This window comes from Cygnus olor, chromosome 2, assembly GCF_009769625.2.
Source record: "Cygnus olor isolate bCygOlo1 chromosome 2, bCygOlo1.pri.v2, whole genome shotgun sequence".
NCBI classification, from domain to species: domain Eukaryota; kingdom Metazoa; phylum Chordata; class Aves; order Anseriformes; family Anatidae; genus Cygnus; species Cygnus olor.
The window spans coordinates 21,711,133-21,738,896 of NC_049170.1; the positions used below are offsets into that span (position 1 = coordinate 21,711,133).

At 38.1% G+C, this 27,764-nt stretch overlaps 2 protein-coding genes across 3 annotated transcripts in view; both read right to left on the bottom strand.

Moving 5' to 3' along the window:
* The window catches only part of LOC121064328 (macrophage mannose receptor 1-like), a 33,000-nt gene extending 27,447 nt beyond the window's left edge, over positions 1-5,553 (bottom strand). Inside the window, exons 1-5 of the mRNA XM_040545608.1 lie at positions 5,281-5,553; positions 3,375-3,773; positions 1,948-2,121; positions 1,074-1,238; positions 799-915 (exon numbers count right to left, since the gene is read on the bottom strand). Of these exons, the coding sequence (XP_040401542.1) occupies positions 799-915; positions 1,074-1,238; positions 1,948-2,121; positions 3,375-3,773; positions 5,281-5,356 (931 nt within the window). The 5' untranslated portion in view covers positions 5,357-5,553. The remainder of the gene's footprint in view (positions 1-798; positions 916-1,073; positions 1,239-1,947; positions 2,122-3,374; positions 3,774-5,280) is intronic.
* A 3,982-nt stretch (positions 5,554-9,535) lies between these two features.
* LOC121064327 (macrophage mannose receptor 1-like) overlaps positions 9,536-27,764 on the bottom strand; it is a 58,299-nt gene continuing 40,070 nt past the window's right edge. For both annotated transcript variants that reach the window (XM_040545606.1, XM_040545607.1), the window contains 12 exons: positions 27,658-27,758; positions 26,989-27,131; positions 26,137-26,251; positions 24,113-24,282; positions 22,013-22,115; positions 20,917-21,146; positions 19,727-19,892; positions 18,830-18,982; positions 16,154-16,270; positions 14,121-14,288; positions 11,176-11,229; positions 9,536-10,845 (listed from right to left, as the gene is read on the bottom strand). In XM_040545606.1, coding sequence (XP_040401540.1) covers positions 10,595-10,845; positions 11,176-11,229; positions 14,121-14,288; positions 16,154-16,270; positions 18,830-18,982; positions 19,727-19,892; positions 20,917-21,146; positions 22,013-22,115; positions 24,113-24,282; positions 26,137-26,251; positions 26,989-27,131; positions 27,658-27,758 — 1,771 coding nt within the window. In that variant the 3' untranslated portion in view covers positions 9,536-10,594. The remainder of the gene's footprint in view (positions 10,846-11,175; positions 11,230-14,120; positions 14,289-16,153; positions 16,271-18,829; positions 18,983-19,726; positions 19,893-20,916; positions 21,147-22,012; positions 22,116-24,112; positions 24,283-26,136; positions 26,252-26,988; positions 27,132-27,657; positions 27,759-27,764) is intronic.

The window sequence follows — 27,764 nt, forward strand, 5'->3', positions numbered from 1 at the left end:
AGAGTGATAATTCCCAAGAGAGATGACGAGGGGGCACAAATGAGCCAGCACTAACGAGACTTACCCCTCTTATCACATGCACTGTTTAAGCAGAAATTCAGCGTGTTTGAAATACTGCAGCATACAGAAAAACACTTTATAAAAGCTCAGCAAAGGCATTCCCTAGGGGTTGGTAATATTGCTAAAACTCATCGTCCTGTGCTGTTAAACACTGGACATGAAATAGATATTTAATTCCACGTGAGTGCTTGCCCTTTGGATTTCCCTGTAGCCACAACTGCTATTATGAAAATATATAACATGGCAACATGCACAATGGTGAATTAGATCCTAAGAAATATAGTGGAAACATTAAGATAGCAAAGTTTATCACATAAATGTCATAATCAATACATGAGAAAAACAATTAAAGTATATTTTATGTGATGTTTATCTTAAAATTTTCTCTCGTTAAATTTTCTTTATATCATTGTTCATGAGGTTTTTGTTTTGTTTGAACAATAATTGTGATGAGAAAGCTGTAGATGGAAAATCAAACATTGAATGAGGTGCAAATACTTGTTGATAATACTTTTTTTTTTGGTTGAGCTATCTGTTTTTTCTGGGAAATTCAGAATTAATGATGATCCATCTCAGGTGTGACCTGCAATATTACTTATTATTGCAATACCCTACTTTTATCATAATCTTTTGTAACCTGCAAAAATTTCTACCAAAGGAATTAGATAACAGGAATTCAGGAAAGAGAAGAGAATTTTGGCCCAAGTACCGATCATCATTTCAAATAAGCACACTCACCTGGAGCCCAGTTTAGATATCTGAAAGGACTACTCCCAGTCCATTCCCAGCCACTGTTAAGTCTATTGACAAGACCAGTCCAGAGCTTGGCATTGAAACCCAGATCATTAGTGAGGCCTACATGTACAAAAGAAATGAAGTTATTAAATGCCTCTGATAAGTTATCAAATAAAACTTGGCACTTGAATGTATTTTCACAGGTGAATATATGTATCCATGTTAAAGCTCATTTTAAACACCTGCATCAACATGTTAATACTTTTTTTCTCCTTTACCTAATAAAAACATTTCTTCATGAAGGTCCGTAACACTTAACAATTCTGCATTCTGCTGCTGGCAGCTTTTCTTTGCTTGGTGCCATGTCAGAAGTGAGTTTGAGTTTATCTGATAGTAGGTTCCTGTCAAAGGATTTGTTTTCCAAAAGTCTTTGTGGATGGTGTCTATAAATATGAAAAAGTGGTTTGACAAGATAATCACACTTGCTAACACAGAAATATATAAATATATATATATTTATTGCACACTAAAACAGTGTAACTGTTGGTAGGTAGGTTTTGCACCTCTTACATGTTTTATCTGTTCAATATTAATAATACATTAATAACATAATGAATTATTTCTCCTTACAAATCTCATTTTTCTCCATTCATCCTGTCCCTTTCCATTTATATCTCATCTACATCTCTCTCAGTTCAGTCCACATTAACCCACTCGCTGATCTATTCCCTATTCCCCATACATAAAATCTTGATCTCCACATCCATTTCTTACCTCGGGACCCCTCTTGCCCCATATCCCATCTGCCTCATCCCTTGCACTTCTTTCTGCCTTTCATTTGCCCTGACTTTCTTCTCAACCAGTCCTAAGCAGTTTCTCTTCCTTTTTCCATCAGTCCCAGTCACCACCCTGACAGTACTCTCCACATCTACCAGTATTGGGAGGCCCAGTAAGCCCTCTCCTCAACTGGAGAAGCAGTGAGAGGTCAGAGCAGGCACCCCAGGTTGTATCGCACCGCTCACCAGTGAACTAGGCTTGCCAGAACTGAGCTTGCTGTCCAATGCCACTGTCACATCCTGAGCAGATTTTGACTGTGAGAGAGGATGAAAATTTTACTGAATGCCTTTCTTGAAATCTTTCTGAATAAATTACCTTTTAATGGGCAATATCCAAAACGTTGGTCTTTATCAAAATCCGAAGAAGTTGCACACCAGAGAGAGTCTGCATCATCACTCCGAGCGATGCACTCTGCGTACCATTTACCATTGAGTTTGAAAGGGAACACACAAGGAGCACCAAAAGTATTTCCTCCCAGTGTATACATATCTGTGGAGAGAAACAGATCAAAAGCAGTCGGTTGGCATCTGGTGTTGACCACAGTGTGTGCTCCTAGGCAGCTCTCCATGGACACTGCTGAGTTGTACACGAGCTGATATGGAGAAAGCAGGTCAGTACTTCATTACTACAAATTTTTCCAAGGCTGCTATGCCAGTTAGGTATGGTTGAGGCAAGATGTTCAAAATTAACTCTCAAACAGCCTTGATTTGGCCTGCAGACAAATTTCTGTCAATCATTTCTTTTCATTTCTATCTGGACTGCTGTTTCAGTAGTGCTCATGACTCAACTTCTCCCATCACACACATATTTCTGTCCTCAGATGATGTTTAGGATCTTTTCTTTTTTTTCCCTGTATGTTTGAAGAGGCTTGGAAAGGAGGTATTAGGATGTTTTTTATTGTTCTACATCAGAGGAAGGTATATTTTAAATTCAGAAGTGACTCTGCTGGAAAGTGACAGTCCTATCTCTACTCAGGCTAACTTGCTGATATCTGAACAAAATAATGATAAAATTTGTTCCAGGTAGAATTGTCGTAGGGCAGGGGAAAAAAATGATCCCTTCCTATTTAACCTCCCACCATACCAGTGTCATGGTAGAAAGGAGGTTGGACACTTGAACCTGGATACCAGGTCTATGCAACCCAAGAGGGGTAATAAGGTAGGAAAAGGAGATCAAACTCTCCAGTGTTTCCTTATCTAGGTTGTTAGGACTTATAGAACTCTAAAACAATAAAGTGCTGTCTTTCCTTTTTGCTTTCTTCTACTTTTTCTTCTTGCTGGGACTGAGAAACACCAGATAAACACTGTCAGCAGAGGATCACAACTATGTCAATCAGAAATTAACTTCTTAATGACAACACATGGTCAAACCAAATCAGAACAACATTAAACATTTAAATATAACAGAATTCACCATTTCTTCCACAAAAGGATCAGATTGATTTTGAAACAGTCATAGACTCCCTCCCCGTGCTGCTGTACAAAAAGAATGCCCATTCTCCCTTTTGATTTCATCATAGGCCTTTGCCATTTTATTCTTTCATATGACAGAAACATACTTTCTGAGATGAGCAGAAAAGTGGACAATCCTGTTTGCACTGCATTGTTACTCTCTGTAGTCAGCTCTATTACTGATGTCACTGTACCATGAGGATGGCTGCATGACCAACAGGGGGTGGAATGGTTTTTGTAAACAGGAGCAGCTAAGTTACCTAGAAATAGAGATTAATTTTCAGTACTCACCCTCATAGTGCCGGGAGCACACGCTGTCTGTGGTTCCATGGATTTTCCACCTGCTCCCTTTGCCTGTTCCTTTGGACAGCCTGATTTTCTTCCCCTTCCCTTTGCCATAGTTGAGAAATAAATCATTGCCTTTAATTGCAAGGGTTTCATTTCTACATCCCCACTGCTGAAGCTCGTTCGTCCTGTTGCAGGTTTCCAGTGTGACGGCAACCTCATCGTCCTTGGCAAGTGCTCCCAGGCACAGCTTCATCCCCATGCTGAGCAGCTGCATGGCAGAGATCCACCTGAACTGCTGGAACTCGTTGTGCTCATCACAAGTGGCAGTTATGACCGAGCTAGTGTTCTGAGCTTGGGCACAGAGCTTGCTGTCTTCGTTATAGATTAGAAATTTTCCGCTATCTATAAAGCAAAATCAGAATGCAAATATTTGAGGAGAGATGCAGTAGGAAATAGGTCAGTTACTTGCTATTTGACAGCTTGCTACAACAAATAAATTAATATTCAGAGTCAATAGAGAAAGAAATCCAGGGAGTTTCATCAGCAGTATGAAGGACATTCATCAAAATGTTCTTAAGATACACACAATACAGAAGCTGGAAATATAGCACTTTCAAGATAATTTTTTTTCATCTTCACATCCTTCCTTAAAGCACATTGTTCTCAAAATGCTAATCAAAAATGTCATCAGTTATTTTCCATAAAAAAGCTTTTTATGTTTCAAACTTTCACCACCACGCAGAATATTGGATAGGTTTTAATTTTGCTAGTAAAAAAGCTTTTTGCTTTAGTGCTATTAAAAAGGTTTTACTCAAGATTCAACCATTTTTATATTTGGCCCAGAATGACACCATGGTTTGCAGATCATCAAACAGGTGCAGTGTTTTTGATTTTTAGGTAATTATTTTGGAAATTTTCGGCAACAGTGCAAAAAGTCATTTCTTCATGGAGTTCAGCCTGTGCATTTCTCAGGAGGGAAACCACAACTTGCAGCATCATCACTTCAGTCCTGAGCACAGCTAAGCCACGCGTCCTAAGTGCCATTAATAGCTGCAATGTAAATAGAAATGTGAAGTGCTGCACAGCACAGCTTTGTTTCCAAAGACCAACTGCAAAAACAGGGCAGAATTTCAGCCTGCTCCAAACTGTGAATATTTTTGCTGCTGGCCTTACCCTCAGCTCCCCTCTAAGCGACAGCAACATCATCCAGCTTGCTCTGCTGTGCCATTGAGCTTTACTGCCACCCAACCTTCCTGCCAGGAGTGAAATACTTAAATGGGTCGTCATAACCCCAGCATCCTGGGGCTGCCAGAGAACCATCAAACTGCCTTGGTGACGTTCCTATAAAGGGCTGAAGGCCAGAACAACCAGATGGCATTTCCCCTGGCACAGCTCTCCTTCTTCAGTGGAGCTTCAGGTTAGCAGGGGATGGGTTAGGGCCAGCTCGATCTTGCCCAAAAACTTGCACAGAGGAAATTCTCCCATAGTGGGTTAGATTGGTGCTGCTGGTTATGCAAGAGCACCAGATCAATGCGCACATCAGCCAGTGGTCCTGTGTGTGCTGAGAGGACGCTGCCTAGTACCTCTGAGCTGATTTACCCTCCAATGGAGTAATTTCAGGTCTGCTATGTCCCCATTCAGCTGGCTGATTTTCAAGACTCAGCACTGCCTAGGCTATGCCCGCAGCTGTTGGCATGTTTCTTTCACTCAAACACCTCCTCGAAAACCAGATTAAGGAAACAGAGTGCCTATACAGGTAACAGCGGATTTAGGAGCTGAATGAAACTGTTCCAAATCACATGCTGCAAACAGATCTAAACTGCACTCTCTCTCCGTGAAGAAGGATGTGAGGAAAGCACGAGAAAGCACATTTGCAAACCTTCACACTCCGCAGAGAACACAGACTTACCAGGCACTTGAAGAGATGTGCTAAAGGAAAAGAGAAAAGCCAGGAGCAGGCAGACAGCCATTGCCAGGTGTTTCATTCCTTTCTCCCCTTCACCTCAAAGCGATGCTGAAGCCCACACTTGTGCCTTGTAAGAAAACCCTTCTGCACTGACCCAGATTAACAAATCCTTTTCAGCTTTTCCGACTTGACGGATACAGGGAAGTTTGGGTCTGCAAATAAGGAACTGGATTGTGTCACGTACATAACTTTGAAGTAATGATTCCTTTGACTGTAATGATGAAACCTTGCTTTCTAAGCTAATTTCTCTACTGTAATAAAGAGTTTTGTTTTCCATGGATGTACTAGTTCTAAGAAATCACATTTTAGTGTAGAGTTTTGGAAACATACCTTGCAATTCAGGAACATTATTTTGGGGAAGTAGGTGGCATCAATGTCTCTCTACTGGAAACATTAAAAAAAATAAAAAGGAAGAAAAAAAGAAAAAAAAAAAAGAAAAAAAGTAAAAAGGAAAAAGACTTGTATGAATCAATAAATGATTAAAAAAAAAGTGCAATGCAATACTGTGAAAAATTGGCTGAGAAAACTGTGCAAATCAAGTAACTATGACTTTGGAATTAGAAAGAACTGAATTTTCTATTTCTGCAGTTCCATAAAGAAAAGCTGCAGAAGAAGACTCTGTGTACTACAAGAAGCACCTGTGCCTTCCTTTGCTCCATTCTTGACATAAGCAGAAGCAACATCCCCAAACTGACAGCAACAATTGGTGAAATTCTGAAAAGAAACCGCACAATTACAGGGGGAAAAAAAAATCTGTCACCGGAAAATGGTGGGTTTTCAGTTATTGCTAGAGAGGAAAACTAAACTGATTAGGAATACTGCCATATTTTTCACCCATCTAGTCTATGACAGCTTGCACCCACTGCAGTACACACTGTTCAGACACTGAAAAATTCTGATGTTTACTTTGAAATAAAACTCCCTCCTTTGTGGCATATAAAAGAATTAGAAATACGTAGAGGGGAGGGAAGAGAAAAGGCACTCATTCCTGGGGTATGTTTACAATGCTTTTTGTATTCTTAAATATGGCCTTTGAAAAATCTCAGTCCCCTTCAGGAAAGGCTGCTTTGGGATAATTTCCCTAATACTCTATTAACAGCACTCCGAGGTCTTCCATGAACTATGGAAGCCAAAATAAGACTTCCCCTGAAAATTGCTGCTATTGTAGGCAATAGAAACTCCGGGTACCTACATGGTGAACTGGGATCCTACTTCTATTGTTCCAACTCAGATACAGATGGATGACGCACTGGGTCTAAAAAGGTACACAAGGAATTAGAGCAGATCAAGTATCACAATGCTGAGAGAAAATAGTGAGACCAGGAGGCCACTGACTGAAAACAAGGAAAGGATGGGAGCCTGGGAAGGATGAGGAGAGCTGAGGAAAGAGGAAAGAGAGAGGACTGCCTCAACAAAGAAACAGATGGACAATTGTTCTGTAAATTATGACGCATATGCCAAGATGAGTACATCAACTCTGGAATAAAGTGTTCTAGTACTCCCCAGCATGGGAATGCTTGACGCTGCTACATCAGCTTTCCAACTTTCTTTGCTTCCTTTTTGGGAGCTTCACATGTGCAATGGAAAAATGTCATTTATCACTTAGGCAGTAGAAATGTAACGTCCTGTGGTTCTGCTACAAACAATGTCCCAGCACCTCCAAAGCTAACGGGCGGCACCAAATGCAGTTGTAACAGGGGAAAAGAATCCACTTCTGTTCCAACGAAAGACTGGTGTTTGGTGAAGGACTCTTATCAAGAATCTGCTGGGAGAAGCTGAAAGAGAGTAAAATATACAAAGGTCAGCTTCACCACCATGCTTGTCTGAGAAGACCCTGCCACAGCCCAAAAATTGAAAAGAAAATCAGAAGATGGCAGATATGCAGTCTGGCACCTTCCACTTGGCAAAGCAGTCCAAACTCTTAGAAGTGTCGAGGAGGAAAAGCCTTTGGGGTTTGTGTTGAGTCAGCGTTGTTCCTTTGGCAATCTCTGCTCCCAGGCAGGAAGTTACACTCACAGCGTGCAGATTCCCCATCTTTTCTCTGATGTCTGAACCCTTCTGCAGAAAAGGGGAAACAGAAATAAAGTGCAAGTGTACCAAGAAATGTAGCAACGTGCACAGAGGCAAACATTTACATGCTGTCGACTATTACCACCAAGTCTTTCTTCATCTGCCTGCGGAAATGAATGGGTGATCCCAGCCAGGTCCCACCAGATGCTTCCCTACAGAAGTTAAACAATTGCTATTAAAAATCTGAAAGGAATTCTGTGATTATCAACACAGAAACCCCATACATAGCATAATCACAAAGTTTCATGGTACTTTATTTTGACTTCCATTTATCTAAACCTCAAAGATGAAATATAACAAAACTTGGCAGAATCAGGGATTATGGATCTGAATTATTAAGGATCCGTTTAGAAGTTTCTTTTGCTTTTCTATTCAGCCCTTCTCTTTCATCTGGTTTATCAATAAATTTGTTGTTGTTCTTTTTACAGCAAGAATACTTCAGGAAAGCAAGATCTAAGTAGTGGCATCTGTCAGGAGACAAAATAAGAGCTCGCAAGAGCAACAGGGTGCTTCTAAGGCAACTGACTGAGCCCAGGATTAGCAGCAGCTGGTAGCAGAGAATGGCTGCAAGAATTGGTGGTGGTTTAGAATATGTTGTCCCAAATTGTATTGCATCTGTATGAATAAGAATCATTACCAAGAAGACATAGTGATTTTATTCAGACCGACAGAGCAACATGGATAATTTCTGCAGCCCAATCTTAGAAACTTCTCTGTGTAGCTGTCACTTGGTAGGAACCTTATAGCTTAGCAACAGAAAAAGCGGGCATAGTCCATAGTCCATTGGCCAGATCACCAAATGCTATTTGGTAAATCCATTGCATTCCAGCTCAGCCCAGGGAGGCTGGAAATAACATGAGGGTGTGGAAAGGGAACAGCTGTTGAAGAACTCTTCTCTCAATCCTTCTTGAAGATGTGCGATCAGTTTTGTCACAAGTATGACCAAAAGAATAATGATAGTAAAAACCCAGGGCTCTTTATTCAGACAGTCTAAGGAATTAGTTGCCATCAGGAAAGTTTCTATGTGGGGAAGAAAAAGAAATAAAGAAAAAAGAAAAAAAAAAAAAGGATTATTTTTCTGTGCGTGATTACGAGTTCCTAGCATTCCATTTAATCTTATGTTAATTAGATACTGTTCAAAGTGTCCAAGCATGTTAGTTTCTCTGCTTTCCATCCAAAAATTGCCATTAAAGTTTGTGTTTAGAGCATCAGTGCTCATCTTAAGCTCACTAAATGGAACCACAATTATCTTCATTTTTTTTCTCTTTTTAATGGGAGATTTGCTTCAATTCCATTTTATTGCAATTGGAGGGACAGTAAACCATGTGGCTTAAATTTCACCTTCTACTGAAAACTTTTCATGTCTTAGAGCAGACCAGACACAGCATTTCACAGAAGCAGCTACTGCTGTCACAAGTACATGTGACAAAATGTTATCTGGAAGAACCATTCAGTGTACAGATACCACCTTAAGATTGTGCGGGGCCTCAGAACAGGGTTGAACTTTGGGTAGCGACTGCACCTGCCTGGTTTTTGCACAACAGCCAGTGCAATGAGGCTGGGATTGCAATCGGGGCCTCTTGGCATTTCACTGCCCCTTTCGCATACCTTTCTGTTTCAACCATGTAGTTGAAATGGCATCATCTTCAACATCAGTAATCAGTTATGAAGTTTCTGGTTTATAAACCACATCAGGTGGGATGAAGGACCATTAGAAGTACTAATCCTTGAAAAGACATGCTCCAACAGCTGTGCATTGAAAAAGGAGACAGCCAAAGGAACAGAGGCAAGGAAATACCCGGAGAAAGGGAGCTCCAGAACAAATTTCCCCATTTTACCTGCACACATATATAATTCCAGATATTTTTCTAGATCACTCAGATGGCATTGCTTGAGCACGTAATCCACGGACAAATTCAGGAAAATATGGTCAATATATTACTTGATAACAGCTTAGGATGGAATGTCTCCAGGGTCAGATCATCTCCATTTTATCTTGTTACAGTCTTACGTTGGCAAGACTATACAATGCAAAACTGCTTTTAAAAAAATCAAAGCTGATTACTGTTTATTTCATGGAACAAAATCTGAAACCACAAAATTAAATCTCACACACCTTTTTATGTGAGTGAGGAATCATGCATGATTTGCGTTTTACAAGATTTGCAAAAATTAGGAGTATAGACTCCACATTTAGGAATCTAAGATTTCCGTAAATGGTAACTGATCTAGGCATTTTAGAAAGGAAACAAATCAGCATTAACTGATACATTGGTAAAGCTAAATTGTTCCTGACTTCCAGTACACACCTCACAAACCTATGCCATTTATTCAGAGGGTATAGGAGAGCAGCACCAACATGGGATCACCACAGCCCAGCGCTCCCATAAGCCTTCAGAACATGTATAGGTAATGTTCCTCCCCTCCTCAATAACTGCCATTATAAAAAGCAACTTTTGCCATGACCTTTACCACCTCTCCCAGACACATCCACTTGTGATTAGCCAGAACTCTGGCAATTAACACCAACCACACTTTTACATTTCAAAGGCCTGCCCGCAGATTTTACCTGATGATAAATAAGCCTAGAGAACTAAATTATTGGTTCTCTATGTTGTGTGAAATTATGGGAACTGAAATTGTGCCATGAGAGGATTTTTTTCATCTGTTGGTTCAAAGAGGATGTGCCTAAACACAGACTTATCACCTAGCAACTACTGCTGTAGTTAAGCCTCCAGGAGTACCTGAAAGCTGGCTGAGTTAGAGAGATGTTTGCTGAACAGCTTGGAACTCTGTACCTTATTACATGAAATGTAGGTTTGAAATGAATCCGGTGCAGAAACTACAAATCTTGGAAGCTTGCTCGAGTGGATCTACCTAAATTTCACTCTCTTTATTGCAACCATTTCTATTGTTCTATTTAATAATTAGTTTGCATTATCTCTAATGCAGTGTGGGTCTTCAGATTATGAGGTCTGAAATCTTACACTATATAAAATGGTTACAGAATAAAGACACTGCTCTGTGTAATGTTATGCACACACTGAAACTGGCTGATATAGTATTTGCACATGAAAAAATAGCTTTGGCTTAATTGTAATTGCATAATTTTATTAAAACAAGGCACATTTTATTTTATTACATTACATTTTACATTACATATTACATTACATTTCATTTTATTACATTACAGTGTTGCATGTTCATTCCGTTCTATGTTGGTCACAAGATCTTTTGTGTCACTAGTTCCAGGAACTGCATCACTATTAAAATACAAATTGTTCTCAAAGCTGTCATTTGTTGACAAGCGATTCTTTCTTCTTTTGTAGAAGAGATAGCCCACAAGGCTGCTTCCAACTAGGATGAGGATGACAACAATAACCACAACTCCTGTTTTTCCATGGCTTAGAGTAGGAGCCCTCTCATCCTTTGTCATTGCTGAAAACAAATACAAAGAAATCAAGAGGTTGTTCTACATTTCTATCTGAACACTGGAAGCAATTTTTTTCCACTATGTTTGAAGACAAAGTGTTTAATTTGCTTCAAAATAATTAGAGAAAAATATAATAGCATAAAATTAATTGATTTTAAAAGGCTAACAATGCATGAGTACGTTGTATTCCACTACGTAATAATATGCTCATAGGAAACAGATCTGGTACTCAGATACATCAGAAAATGTAAGATATATAATACAGAATAAGATTTATTTTGTTTATGATATTACACTGGAAAAGATTTTGTCTACCTGAAAGAAAATATTCTTACCCTTTGTAGGCATTTCAGCTGGTGGCATTTCGGCTGATGGCGGTATTTCAATTGCTGGCATTTTAAAACATTGAAAAACAATGACGTTATTATTGTATTTTTCTGTTATTTATGTTTATATGATAATTACGTTATTTGGAACATAGTGAAAATCATATTCAGAGAAACGTATGGTAATACGGATCTCTAAATGCTACATACACCTTGGTTTGGAGCACACAAAGCCACATATACCCATCAAAAGTCATAGCACAATGATTATTGTGCTATTGTCTCTTACGTATGTGTTTATATAAACTACTAGAAGCGACAAATCCAAGCGAAGAACCACCATGGAGACAAATCCCCACATCACTGAAAAACCACAAGAAAGTCTACACAGCTTCTTCAGGGCAGTGATGCTCAGACATGATCCTCAATTATAAATTCTTGCAGTACTTGTCATTCTATATAAATGTAGCAAATATAACATATTTGGTTTGCTAAGAGACCTTGACGACCAGCCTGAACAGATAACTGAATCCATTCCTGAACTCCAAAATGTCTTAGCACTTATCACATCCAAACTTAAAATGTCTGTAGACCATTTAAAATTAAATATTTGGACAATGAAATCTGGCTTGCTGGGAAAAGTAGGTGATTATAAAAGATTAAATCCACACTTTGCTATGTGGACATAAAATCAGTACACAACTAATATCTTGAATCAATGCATAATGTTTCATTCTGATGAAGGTGAACCCAGGAAGTTAGATTGTTTTATCAACCTCCTCACTTACTTTGCCTGATTTAATTAATAATCCAACAACCTTTGCTTCCAAAGATTTTCCAAAACACTGCTGGACTGTCAGCACAGCTAGTTTTACATTTAGAGACAAAACTACATTGCTCTACATCTAGCTCTTTAAAGTAAAACTAGACACGATTATTTGGATGCTTCCAGATCTTTGCATCTAGATCTAGAGAGGTGCCTTCCAATCTCAACCATTCTGTGATTCTGTGACAATAATGCTACCCTCTGTCTGAAATCACAGTGTAAGAGACAGTCTTGGCAGGAAAGAGGAGGAAATAATTTACATTTGGAAAATAATCCTCTGGCTGCATTGCTTCATTTGACTGAAAAAAAAAAGTGGAATATAATAACCTAGATATTTTTTTCAGCCAAAAATTATCAGCTGACCAAGTGTGGTGTTCCACTGATCATGTGTATTATGCACATTATGGTTGGGTTTTGCTATGAAATGACTGCATTTTAACCTCACCTACATGTTAAACAAGCACTATATTTACTGGTACAGATCTGCTGTTTCTAAGAAGTGAGAGTGAGATGCAATGAACATAATATTCCTAGCCACTATTTTGCAGCACAGTCTACTAGCACCTGTTGAACTGTTGAACACTTCTTTGAAATACCTACTTACTTACAAAACAAAGTTAGATTATTTATGTAATAGATCAGCTACAGAATTTCAAATTGCTACAGTAAAAATTACCTCAATAAGTGGAACAGCAAATAGCATCTATTTCACAGGAAAACTTCAATCACAGGTTTGCATTTGCAGCCTCTTCAGAAAACAGCAAACATAGCAAGGCACAGCAAGTGCAACTAAATAAAATGATGTTTCTAACACTCCGTTTAGCTGTTCAATGCATCTTTTCAACACTGCAAATGGAACACTATCATAGTTTCGCTAAATTCTGCGAACCCGAGCTGCATTTCTACAGTACTGTAAGACTCAACTGAGTCCTGTCCCTGAGTGAGCAGCTATGTAGAGTCCCTGCGCTGACACTGGCGTTTCGCTGACTCCATAGCATTCCAGCTCTAGACTGGCTGAAGCTAGTCCTTAAAAAAGTAACTGTCTTCCGTCTGCTTAAGGTCCTTGAACTGACTTGGTATTGAAACAGGTGAATAACAGTGCCAGAACAAAGAGGAGAGCTGAATAGTCAAAAAAGAATGGTGGCCATTGATTGTAACGCTTTTTATCTACCACTAAGACTATTTCAATTAAAGTCTTCTTTTTTCAATCACAATGTAAAAAGACAGATAAGTAAAATCTGAATGGCTGGCTATATCTGACAGTTCTGCGGTATTTTCTGTGCAAGATACAGTCATCATTACAAGTATCTGAGTAAGTCAGGAAAAATGGGCATGAGAGCAAATTTATAGAAAGTATAGCAGAAACTTCTCTCATTTCCAGTCTTGTAGAGGAAGTGGGTATATTTCAGCTAAATTTTCTGCTAAATGTAGATATTTGATATTTGATATTGCAATATGCTGTAAGAAATGATTAGCATGACTTCTATGAAAATGTATGCACTAGATGCCCTTACTGCCAAACATGCACATTCTGCTATTTCAGGACACTTCCAGTTTAGTACATTCAAGCTATGCTATTTGCTTTGCTTTTCATTTATTCATCATCTCAAAACAGGACAACACAGAGACAAAAGGTCCAAAATTGTTAATTTACAATTCATGAATAGTCAATTTACAGAAGCGCTGCTTCATACTCACAAATAGCACGCACATGAGCCTGCCAAAGGGAAATAAGCTAAGGGCATTCCCTGTGCTGAGAAGAAGGGATTCCCCGAGGAACATATTTTCAAAGAGATGGGACTAATTTGTGTGTGCAAAGCACAGTATTAACAATGTGATGACTGAACAATTATCAATATAGGACAGGCAATCTTGTAAAGTGTCTACACTAGGAACAGTAAATGCGAAAAACAGTCTTTTCAAAACAATTCTGAGGGATCTGAATGCTAGTCTGCAATTCTTTCTGGCAAGAGTTGGTCTTTCTTTCTGCTGGTATGCAAATGTGCTTCCTTTGGCATTTGTAAAAACACAAAACACCCAGCTAAAGTTCACTGTGTGTAAAGGCCATCTACTAGCACACAAGAAGAATACTCCATACATAAAACAAATTTATAAATGTAGCACTTACTTTTTGGCTTTTTACAAATATAGCCTTTGTACGAAGAGCAATAGTTATTATTCCAGTACCCAGAGTTTGCATACATTTCGACACAGTGCTCATTTTGTTGAGGGGAAGGTTCTCCTACATTCCAGTTGACAAAATTCACTGCGGTGTTGTCTAGCCACAGCCATTCTCCTAAATGGGAAACATTGAACATGGAAAGAAACAAGATAGTATTTATTTCCATCTTTGACACCTGTTCTGCATTTGTTGCCTTCCTAAGAAATCTTGTGGCCACTCTTGGAGACAGGCCACTACGCTTTTTAGATTTTTGGCCTGACATATCATGGTTGCCCTTGAGTTATTATGCCAGTGATAAAATATCAGTTTTGGGGAAATTGAAGACCAATCTGGCTTATAAAGTTATGAAGTTCCCACAATTTATTGCACTAGTATAGCATCAATTTCTTTTTCAGTTTATAGAAATGACTGAAATAAACACACAATTTATCTTCACCAAAATGGGCTTTATTTCAGTAATATGTAGAGAGGTTTTATATAACTCTTTTCAAAGCCCCCACTAAAGTCTTTTTAATTCTAATCTTTTCCCATTTGGTTTTCAATTTCTGCTCCTTCCCACTGACTGCACACACAATTTTCATTTCTGAAGATCTGCTTAAAAAATCTTGTGATCATTGTTGTTCAAGTGTGCTGGGACTTTCTGTTTCATCCTTCCTGTTCCTTTTTTTTTCTTTACTTTCTTTTAATAGCGTTACTTATTTAGAATAAATGTGCCCCATGTGACTTTTAAGTTGTACTCAGATAAGCAAATGGTTAGATTCAGCATGAAAGTTGTTTTATTCTTATAAGTCTTCATTTTTTACTTGTTTTAGTTTTAAATACCTGCCTTTTTTGCCAGCATATGATATTTTGATACAATCATTAAATTTAGTTACACTGAAATCACTACCTAGCTATACAATGGCATATATCTGCTGAAGCTCTCTCATGTTTATGATCGCTGTAGGAACTGTATTGTTCTGCACCAACTCTAGAACTACTTTCAAAAACTATTTTATGCAACAATTAACCATGTGAGTAAATCTCAGCTTTTCTTGATGTGTTATACTTATAAATTATTATTGAATTTCTTTCTTCCTCTAGTGACAACTTTCCTGTTTCCTGGCTAAGATTCAGGTATTATAATTGAATATTTTTCTTGCCCTCAAGTGGTGTATTGAAGTGTTTGAACATGCAATGATGGGAAAAACCCTCCAAAACTCAAACAAACAAACAAACAAACAGTACTATGAACCATTCTGCAGTCCTGTCTCTGACGTTGTTAAACTGGAGTCTTAGCTCGAGTAGCACAAGCCTGAAGTAGCCTTTAGATCTATCAATTAGACAGAAATAACTATGTAACTGAATATTATTTTTATTAATGAATAAACAGTAGAAGCAAATTTTTTTTTTACAAGCAGTAATTTCATTAAAGTAGCCTACTGTCTGTTGTCTCTTTCCTTCCCTTTCTGACAGTGAGGCAGAAAATAGGAAAAGTTATGCTACAAAATTCTGAAGACAAAACCAATTCCAGCTTCAAAGCAAAGTTCTGAGGGCCGGCCTTAACTAAAGATGGGAGATTAGTCATACAGGATGGTGAGTCCAAAGACAGGAGGTAATGTTAGACACATTATTCTCTCTCTCTAAAACTGGAGTATCTCCATGACAAACGCATCAGCCCAGAGCCTCTGCATTTGAGAACCATTTGACTTCAGCTTAACTGCCAGCATGGTCTTGCCTACACTCTGCTGTATGCACCTTTGAGCCTTACGTTGCTGTGAAGTACTTTTCTTGCTTCAAGATGAACTTTCTGAGCATGGTCTTTCTGTTATACGTTGTTGGTTACTGCTCGATTACAATTGACCAGTTTCCCCTACTAGCTTTTCTAATTTCCCTTGATATTTATTACAGAAGTATAATGTGAAAATTTTAACATCCATGTCAAACAGCTTGTGATAATTATTCACCAAACAAAAAAATCTCAAAAGAAAAGAAATTACCATCCACATTTCTGTACATTCCTGTCCAAAATGTTGATGTTTTCCCTTCAAGTGGTTCAATGGTGTATGTCAGAAAGCTGGCTTCAGCTGAGTCTTCAACTGATACCAAAGAGGAACCTGCAACACCCAAAGAGAACAAAAATCTCTTAGAGGCATAAGTTTCATAGTGGAATGTATTCTTGTTATCCTGTGAGATGTCAGTCTTATTTTTACTACTGATAATCTGTGCCAAATTCCAAGCTTGTATTGTTGCTTATGTATTTCTCACCATTTTCATGACATTGCACTAGCACTGTTTCCTCATTCACTGGGAAATAGCAACGCAGCTAACAACTCAAGGAAAAATACAACAGGCCAATATGTTATCCAGTACAAATTTCTACCAATGTTTTACTGTAAAAATAAGTCTCTAAACAAAATTACAAGTTTTTAGTAAACGGTAGCTATATCTTCAGTCTGTGTGCAATATAACTTTACATATTGATGATTAAATGTTTTCTGAGCCTATGTATAGATCACGTACAGCACACTTGCTGGCTTTCTGAAGCATAAATCATTAGTGTAACTCTTCAACCGGGTCATGTTTATTTTCCTACATTCTCATTGTACCCATCAGAAAAAGAAAGATCGTTTTGATCATCTGTTGTCCAGTTAGTGTGATACCTTGTTAGTCATCCACACGCAACACTAGGCATTCTGATATAATGATTCATTCTGATTCATTCATTCCGATGCTCTAGCAAAGACAAGAGGTCACAGCATGGAGCCTGCAGTGTGCCAGCTGAGAGAATGAGCTGCACAGTTTTGTATGGAGTGGCATTAAACACTGGATAAAGCGCATCTTCACTTCCCTCTTGTCTGAGACTGGAATCCAGTCAATAGGTATATATCAAGAGCTGTGTTTGACAATCCACTGGTTTGATTGGGCAGTTGAATTTTTGAAGGTGTTTTTCCTCAGGTAAAGAAGGCACAGTTACAGGGAGTGAAAACGTAGAAGTAATTTGGGTCACTGCTGAGCTAGTGATAAATTCTACTATGGTTCAGAATTCTACTATGCACGAGATATAACTGGAAAATTCCCAACTGCAAACAAAACCCAGAGTGCAAGCAGCGACAGCAGAATATAGGAGAACATGGAACGTTCCTCTTTTGTCACTACAGTCTTCATGTTTTTCTAGTGGTTCCTCTTTTGCTGAATGATTCAGATGTTTGTTTACTGTTAAGTTTGTTGTAAAAAGATCCTCTGCACATCCACAAAGGAGCACAGAGACACAAGGACAAGGGGGGAACCCAAATAGTACCCTTCTTTGGCTACTTCAGGGCCATCAAAGGAGCCATCAGCCCATCAAAGGTCATGCCCCACAAGCCCAGAGGGGGGAAAGAGGCACAATGGAAAGGGAAGAACCCAAATTATGGACTCAGGAAAAAGGGACATCCTGTTCTGGTCCTTCCTAGGGCTGTCGCAGGACAGCGTCAGTCCAAGTGTCCAGGCACAAAACTCATCAAGACATGTTGATGGCAAGTTGAACATGAGCCAGCAGTGTGCCCTGGCAACCAAAAGGGCCAACGTACCCTGGGGTGCATCGAGCACAGCATGGCTAGCTGGGGGAGGGAGGGGATTGTCCTGCTCTGCTCTGCGCTGGTGTGGCCTCACCTCAGGCACTGCATCCAGTTTTGGGCACCACAATATAAGAATGATATAAAACTGTTAGAGAGTGTCCAAAGGAGGGCTACGTCTTCATCCAAATGTTATGCAAATCTTGATGTGGAGAATATAGTAAGATTTAAAGAACACATACCAAAACTTCAACCTTCCCTCAGGAATACTAAAGTTTCTCAAACTAAAGCTGGTAATGTACTAATTCCTGAGAACCAAGAAAGAACTTGACTACCAGCAGGAAGAGTGAGATTCTTCTCATCCAACTCCAGTGTCTGTACTTTGATAGGGGTTTTACTGGTAGGACTGGTAGGTTTATTGCCAGCAGAGACCTACGCAACCCATTTTGTGTGCAATTCATCTGACCAAATGTCAAAATATATTTCTGGTGAAGAATAATCTGTAGTTAGTTCCACTGACTGAATTAACGAGGTCTCTGCATACTTTAATAGGAGGCTAAACACCTAAATCACTTAGCCACCGATGCTATAGCCACCACTGCTATTGACACATGAAGTCTGGCATAATGAATCTTACATCACTTTTCCAGAGAAGGAAGTTACAAGAATGAAACAACAGCCCTAGCTGACTAAATACATTACCCATTCTAGACAGCCGTAACTTTTTCATTCCAGTGGCATAAAATGGCAATAATCAAGGGGAAAATCAGATTGGAAATGCAAATCTTAAAAATGCCATTAAAACAAGATTTAGTGATTGCTACAGATGAGGTTGACTACCTCCTAGCAGGGTCAAAGGACCAAGTTTCCATTTTAGTGATCTTCACTGCAGGCCACGCAGTTCTTCTAACGCCTGGTGCCATACACATGAAAGGCAGTGTGTGCCAGTGGTAGACAGTAGCTCCATCTCCTCAAAATTAAGGCAATAATTGGATTGAACTGTGCTGTGGGCCAACACTTGGACCATCTTCAAAGTCACAAAATGCACATCACATGTTCAGCTTCCCACAGGAGGAAAAGCATGTCGGAAAGATGTGCTTTTCGACTGAAGATACTTACCCAAACGAAGACATTCTAAAGATGCCTGGGCCCAGTTTCTTGTAGATGAAGATTCAATGTAGTAGCAATGACCTCGAAAAGGGATCCACGACTGGTGTCCTTCTGATTCAGGGCACTTTCCTGGAAGTTGAGGGGGCTCAGTGGGAGCTTGAACTGTCAGAAAGACAGATGGAAGGAAGGAAGGAAGAAAAGAAGGAAGGAAGGAAGGGTGGGGAGGGGGAGAAGAGAGAGAGAGAGGGTAATACTTTTATTACCTTTTGACGTATTCTTAAATTGAGCTCTACTCTTTACCCACAATCACAGCTGACTTATTTGCTGAATTAGGGGCTATATGACCTTAGTCATACAGGTTGTGATCTACTATCGTGGAATGCAGAATGCATTATCATATGAGAGCAATCTGAGTTTCAGATCAAAAACAGAAGCGAAGACCTGAAGGAGTGTCCTTGAAAATTTCAGTACTATCTGTAATTTGTTATTCAGTTATAAAGGGAAAACCTGGAAAGCTGCTATGAGTAAACACTCTGTTGTAAGTTTATGTCTTGGTCATTCAGCCTTTCCCCCTTCAACACCGCACCATTGTGACCATAGTCACTACATTTGGATTTTTGAAGATTTTTGGTTTTGCATGCTTACACAATATTGGAATAAAATTGAAATATATATATATAACTAATAATGTAAAGTGATGGCTATTCACAGTCAATCTAGTTTGGTAATAAGTGTTGGCCTTCATTTGAAAGCAGCCCCATTCAAACCAATTACATTTTAATCATTTCATCTATTTAGTTCTTGAAATGAAACACGGCATCTAAATGCATATTAGCATACCACCTAGCACAATGAACTCTAAACAGTTCATCATTGTAATTACAATGGTTTGATTCAAGTTCTTACCATCGTTCTTTTTGCAAACAGAGAAGTAACTTTCATTGCAGAATCCTGTCTTCCAGGCTCCAGAAATGTCTAGATAGACACAGCCTATTTTCTGCTTTGGCTCCCCTTCAGCCCATTTAGTATACTTCATTCTCCAGTTATCAATCCATTCATAACGTCCATTAGTCTAAAAACAAAACAACAGGTATGATTAAACCCTAAGCATTAACCATTTCTTTGTTAGTCAAATGTCTATGTAGATGCTTGTGCCAGAAGTTTTCATTTAGAAATCGATAACAAATGCAAATTGCTCAGACTTTTAAATTTATGTTGTGACAAGCAGCTGTTCATTGAGAAATACAGCAGAGCAACAAATGCTTTTCAGCAAAAGGAAATGCAGAGGAAGCGACACTGAATTAATTTTGAACTTAACAAAACTGTTAATTTGGGTGTAATCATTTCATATGAATATTTTTAGGGGTGAAATTCTGATGAGTAATTTTTGTTTTCCCCCATGTTTCAAAAAATGTATTTTTTTTTTTAATTTAAAGTAAGTTTAAAAACTGAATTATCTCCCACCTAAGCTTGTGAATTCAATGGAATCATTCAGCTGAGTAGGTTTGGGGAATGTTTTATTTATTTAAGAAGGAGTGTATTATGTTCACTAATTTGTATTTCTTTTGTGTGCTCAGCCAAATGGAGGGAATGCATGACAAGAACCTGTGCCAAGCAGAAAAAGTGGTGCGTTTTAATATCCAGAAAGTATCAATGTATCAAAGAACTAGGACAGGGCAGAGAAGTAAAATAAAATGAGGTAAAACAATTAACTATTTCTGAAAAATAAATGTTGTTATTTAGAATAAGTGATTCTCACTGTACATCTTAAAATTTGTGGGTTTTATCTCAAAAAGCAAACGTTGCACTATCTATACAAAGAAATATTTCCAAATGCCAGCCTAAAATGTATTGTTTGGAAGTGCACAGAGTTTAATGTCATAAAACAAGTGTGAAAAATATGTCCGCTATATACAATTTAATCAGAGTAATGGAAGAGGAGAGATCCCAACCCATAAATCTGACAGTACATAAAAGTATTTAGGACCAAGATATAAACTAATAAGCTAAAAGTAAAACAAGATAATAAGACTTTGCATTTTCTGAGCTGTCCATAAGAGGAGCAGCATCATGTTCAGCCAGTCTGATGTTCTTACCACATTACTGTTAAGTCCAATCCACATGGGCACCCCATACTTTAATATCTTCAGCCACAGGAACGAATGACTGTAGGGGTCTAAGATGCTGGAAAGATCAAACTGATCACGTCTGCAGTTATTTCGTGCATCCTCCCATTTCATTTTGGTATGGATGAACAAATAACTACTGTTACCATATCGGAAAATGCTCGATGGGTCTGTACCTGTAGAAGGGAGAAGCTCAGCATCTGCAAAATAAAGGAGAGATAAAGGCTCATATATTTGTTCTAAAGGTGATTATGATTTGACTGTGGTTGCAAACAGGATAAAGCAACCTGCCTCTTTTCTTCATTTCATATTCCCCGACTAGCATGGGTTAGATGTGCTATTCTTTAAGCCAGCATCAGTAATAAAAGTCGAGTACGGAACTGTTGAAAGGAAAGGAGCTAATTAAAGCAACCTGTGACACAGAGTAAAGGAGCATTCTGCATAACCCAGTATTACTGAAATGGATTAGCGTAGGTCACAATTTCTTTAATATTTTTATCTTCAACAAAAGTGTTTTGCAGAGACTGGCTGTTTTGGACAGATTTTTCATTTTTTGCCAGAGCAAAGGAAAACTCCGTAACAGACCAGCCCTTACAAATCAATCTGATATTTAAATCCAGGTTTCCACTGGTTTTAATTTCCTTTCTAGAGGTAAATTAGTTCAAGTTCAATGTGGATGAGTAACATTCACACTCCAGACAGTTCATGCTGTGTGTACAATTCACTATTTTCCAGGATGTGTTCTGAAACCCAACATGTTCAGAAAACAGCAGACAAAATCATGCAACAAATATCATATTAAGGGTCATAGTAAGCACAAACATGCAGATAAATATTCCAGCTCAGGAAGTTAATAACATGGCAGTTACTGGTAAGGGTCTGCTGAGAGCAGACCCTAACTGGACCTTTGGTCTGACAAATATGACCCTTGTGTTCCTGCCTGAAAAACAATTTGTGGATGTATCTTTATTGGGAGTGAAATGGTGTTGAAATCCACACTTAACACACAAGCAAAAGCCTGAAAACTCATGAGCTTTGATTATAGTTTAAAAGAAAACACAAGTACCTGCATTAATTTGGCATATATATCCTCTGTTGTTATCACAACTCTCATCAGCCCACTTCCCTGCTTCCTTAACAGGATTGTTTCTCATGACAACACAATCAGCCTTGGGGCAAAAAGATACAAAATGAGTTACAAATAACTAGAAAATGCTAATAAGAAACTTTTGTCCCCCTTTTACATCTTCAGACAAAAATAATACTGTAGTTTTACTCTCCAATCCTTGTAATATTGAATAGTATAAGTTTTTAATGACATGGAGTTTCTCTTCCTCTTGCACTTCTCAAATTTCTTGAAGTTGCTCTGTCTTGCACAACACTGGGGTGAACAGGCACACCAAAGAAATTCTGGCATCCTCCCATCCCCAGGCATACAGCATGGAGAGAAGGAAAGCCACAAGCAAGTTAAGGAGAAATTAAATCAACTTTTCAACTTTTGTAGAAAAGAGTGTTAAACTTTGCCCCAGGGGAAAAAAAGAACAAAAAAAGAAAAAAAAAGACCCTCAATGGGCAGCGGAACATTTCTGATATATCAGTCCCTTATTTAAATCTAGTGTTGTAAGCTGTAATACCACAAAAACAGCAAAATTAGAACTGCTCGAGCTCAAAGTCAGCCACTTATACAGATAAGTACATACTGCCCTTACAGTGTGCTGTACATTTCAGCTTCTCTTACATGGACTCAATGGCTAGAATTTATGCTAGCACATTTTGAATGAAGAGTGACTAATGCAGAGGGCTTTTTGTTTACAAATGGTTTTGTGCAATGGAACATCCATGCTTATTTTATTCCATTTTCTTAGTTATTTTTGCTGTCCAGGACGAGATGCACAGAGAAAAACTTCATTTGCAAGTGAAATACATTAAGACTTAAATCTTTCCAATTGAACAGTTTCGTAGAACTTTTTATTAACTGTGACAAGTTCTTATTTTGCTGAGGTCAAGTAAAAATAAATTTAAAATTTATAAAATAGGGGCTTTACTAGTTTTCACAGATGACTTCATAGAAACCCTGCTAGTTTTCACCAAAAAAAAAAAAATATATATATATATATATATATATATATATATATATATATACTGCTCCTTCCAAAAGTAACATTTTAAGGTTGCTTTTCTATTTTTATTGTCCCAAATTTTCCTCCTCCATTAGGGATAAGAAGCTCAGAGGTGATGCTTCCAAAAAAAGGAAAAGGACATTGTACATAAAACTAAGCCTTCTATGGTAAGAATTCCATTCAAGAGAAATATAGCTAGTATTGTAATATGCTGTAGTTCCATAGCACAGATGTAAGATATAAATATGTAAGATTAAAGAGAGGGACTCTGTGACCTATCAGATCAGTTTGCACGACAGAGAAATAGGGGAAGTTTTTTGCTTTTTTTTTCTCTCCCCATAAAGCCTGAATGGCTAGCTTTTTACAGAAACATGTCCTTCCTGCAAATGTGAATGACAAATTTTGCTTGCATGAACAGTAGGGAAGGTTTTCCCGTAAATGATTCCTGCAAGCTGCATGCCAACTGAGAAACCCTCGAAGTTCAGGCACAACTATGGTCAAAGGACTAGGAGGATGTGCTCATTCAGTGCATTTTTGGGGCAATGCCACAAGGCAGGAATCCCACCATCTCTTTGGAAAAGTGTATTAATTAGAAAAGGCAGGACAAACACAGGTGCCATGCAGCCTTCATGGACACAGAAAATTGAAATCTGAAAGTAATCTTTGTATGAGCACTCTACAGATCCTACCAACAGCTAATACAGCAACTTCGCAAGGGCTCAGAGCCCTTCACTCTATTTCGATTTGTGAGTGACATGTATAAGAAGGATTGCAATTAACTATTATATCAATGAAATATGTAGCACCATGTAAACCACTTTAAATAATAGTTTAAAAATGCCAGGTTTCAGGTGGAGGTGGGGGGGGGGAATGAAAAAAGAAAAATAACAGTGAGGACAGTGCTGTTATTACATTCTTTAGATATGTAAGTAATCATAGTAATCAAGAAACTAGAAAGTCGAACAGAAACATGTCTCAAATCCCAGCAAATGCCTACATGTAATCTAAAATCAAATTTCAGTGGACAGTTTGTGATTGTTATTTACCTGGCCATCATATGAGTATAAACCCATATGTCCTGATGGAAAGCCTTTGGCCCAGTTTGTAAAGTAAACTCCTGTTCCATCTGTCCAGAGGAACCTCAGTTCATGATTTATATCATTTAATCCAATCCATGTGTCAGTAACAAAATCTTTCATATGAAAGGTGAGGAAAGCTAGAGTTTTAAAAGAGAGAGAGACAGAAAAAAAAAAGATACTTTTAATGAAGGGTAATTGAACCCAGGTGTAAGGCCTCTGAGAGCTTAAGTATTTTTCTGAAATACAGAACAATTTATTGTTGACGAAACAAACAGGTAAGATGAAAAGGAGTTGACTTTTTAGTTTAATAAACAGGGAATCACATATAAAGGTGTTGCTTTGTGCTAGATACTTCAGCTAAGTATCTAACCTGGTACAGGGATGAATCCCGAAATCATGACAGGAATGCTTTTTAAAATGTCTCAAGGCTTTTTTAAATCCCAGTCCTACAATTGATTTTGAAATATAAAGCCATGTAGATTCCATACATTTCTGATAATCCCACCAGTGTGGTTATGCCACTGTGGCAGCATACAGACAACACAACTGAGCACCAACCACTTGTTTGCCTGCAGCTGTAACAGCAAATGTTTTTCCTCTTACAATGGAATACCTGGGTAATAGCCTGCACTGCCATAACAGGGAGCAGAGTGCACAAGAGAGATGCTTTAAAATGAGTTTCAACAGAACTGTTTATCACAAGTGAATCGATTACCACAGCTTTGCACAGTCCAGGAAGGTGCTTGTGCATCTTAGTGTGGCTAGCTCAAAAACAGAGCAGGCTAGGTCAGCTGGCATTTATCAACCCACTAAACCACAGCATATCAAACACTGTGCTAAAATAAATGTATCACGGCTTTTGCCAATTGCTAGTCAACATTAAGAGCTCACTCTTCTTTACACTACTGTCTGCTCTACCAACCATTCACCTTGCCTTAGTCTTTTAAAATGAATGCAACTTACCTTTCCAGGAATAAGACCTATAGATTTCTTTGCCAAATGTTAATATTGTCAATCTGCCAGGAACTGTAACAGGAATTCAAGCTTTTATATCTTGCCAGTAATAACAATAGTATTGTGCTAATAGCTTTATTGGTCATTTCTCTGTTATCTAGAATTCAAGCCCTGTGCATGAACCACCTGAGAAACCTATTCTGTCAGATAAGGATTTAACTATGTTTGAAAAGTGAAAATCTGATTCTTCATGTCTTCACATGTGGAAAATGTAAGTAGTGCTAAAGTCATGTTAGCAGTCTAAATTTAAACTAGTTAATTGCTCAGACTACAACAATGACTTGTTTTACAGTAGCTGATTTTTCAGTATGCTCTTTTAAGTTCACAAACAGTTTGTGGTGTGCAGCATTTGTTTCTCATCACTGCAGTATAAAAGTAAAAAACAGTATTGCTAAAAAGAGGGTGTTATTACCATCTATCAAAATCTTTCCCAATTTTTAATTTGAATGTGTGCCATGTTTATTGAAACATGGGGTAATTTCCCTCTGCTCATCTTCCCCAGTCACTGATGTGGCTCTTGTGATCATTAAAATCAGCTTCTCTAGGGAAAAGAAGAACATCTATGCTGTGAGTTGTGGGGAGGTGTATGAGCAGTCAAACCTCTGCCCCAAACAGCCCAGAGACAGTGAGTTCTAATCCCAAAGGTGTTCTGCTTGAGTTAATATGGAAAGACACGCAGCGAGTTAATGCCACCTAGTGAAACTACATCACTTGGAATGGATCGTGCTGGGTCCAGCTGGCAGACAAAGCATTACTTTGGCTGCCAAGATAATATACACACATATCTAAGCCAACATCAGAATTCTGTAGATTCATGTGTAGATTCCACTGTAAATTTCTAAATACTGTATATTTTGGAACCCAAATCAGATGTGCAAACATCATTCAAATGCTGCCCATATTTATACAAATACAACAGGCATCCTGTAAAGATTAAATGCCATTTCATCTAGTTGCTATAGAACTAATCACAGTACCTTGCACTTGTTCATTAGAGATAGTGGCCAGGTTTCCTCCTAAATTCATACAAGCTGTTCGTGCAGCATGCCAAGTGACACGTTCATCTTCTGTAGATCCAAATATTTTGTAACACTAAAACATGAACAAATTCTCCATATATTATCTTTACTCCAACATCTCTTACAGATTGAAAATCACTGCTTCAAGCAAAGCAGGATGGTGAAAAGGCAGTAAAATAACAGATTTATCTAGAAAAAAAACACATTCAACTTAAAGCAAGCTTTTTGTGCTGGTCCATTTTCTGCATAAAATTTAATGTTTCAAGAAAATGTTTTGCTAAACAAGACATATAATAGATTTGATCTGAAATTGCTAAATAATAATAAGCAAATCTGACTTTTAAAGACAGCCAACTAATATTGGTAAATTCTACATGACTGGTATTAGTCTGCCTGTTTTTTGTTGTTCCTTTTTTATTTAACTCTACAAAACATATCACAGTGTTAAAGTCAAGAAAGACAAAATATATTCATTACTGAAAGAACATTATGATTTGGTTAAAATCAAAGTGTCAATACTTCAAGAACTCTCTCTAAATTCTTTAGGAAAATCATATCAAAAGGTTTGAAGAGATGACTAGAGAATGACTCTCATAAACTACAACTAAATATGCTTATATACCACTTCTAATGAAGTGTTAAAAAGCAAAATAGTGGATGGGCAAACAAAGCAAAGCGCGTAGGCGTCAACCAGCTCTCCGGAACAAATAATATTTTATTCTAATAAGAAACAGTATTATTAAATCATTCCTTTGCTTTCTATTTAACGTTGTGCCAAACATCCAACATGCTCTTTATCTGTTATGGTACCTTGTTCTGAAAGGAAAGCCAAGCTGGATGACATCCTCTTGGAGCTGAAACTGTTGTTGGAGGAACTGTTGAGTTTATGGAACTGTTGTGCCTTTCACATATGTAGGGATTTGGATAACCACAGTTTATATCATTCCAAAATCCTGAATGTAAGATAAATGTGGAACTGTATGACACCATAGTCAGCATTGTTTAAATCAAAAACAATTTCATTCATTCTAAAAAAAAGTTGAGAGACAAGATCAAATCCTCAGAGTCTCTCAGTTTATTTTCATTCTGTAACAGCATCTAGGATAAATACACCACTTCATACACACTGTAATTACAGTGTTGAAAGCAGTGTAGAAATAGGTACTAGAGATATCAATTTTGTAGTGGCATATTAGGCCAATTTTAATAAAAAAAATATAAAACAGTTGTATAGCAGTCATAACCACAGACCTCTATTAGTGCTTCCTCATGTTAGACTTCAGGTAAACACAGGAACACAGGAGTCTTAAGTCCTGTAATAGTATAATAGTAAGGTCTTCTACTACAACATTATGTGAAAGAACAAAAAAAAAAAAAAAGAGAGAAGAAAAGAATGGGTACCTCTCACCTCTCAGAAGAAAAAAGTTATGACACAAACACACAAACAATGAAATTCAGTAACAATGACACAGAACTCACCTAAATTCTTATACATGACTACACAGTTTTCATCATTATTTGCGAAGTTAGGTTCATGTGGTGCCCATGCCAAATAATTCACTGGGGTGCCATCCATCCAGCTTAAG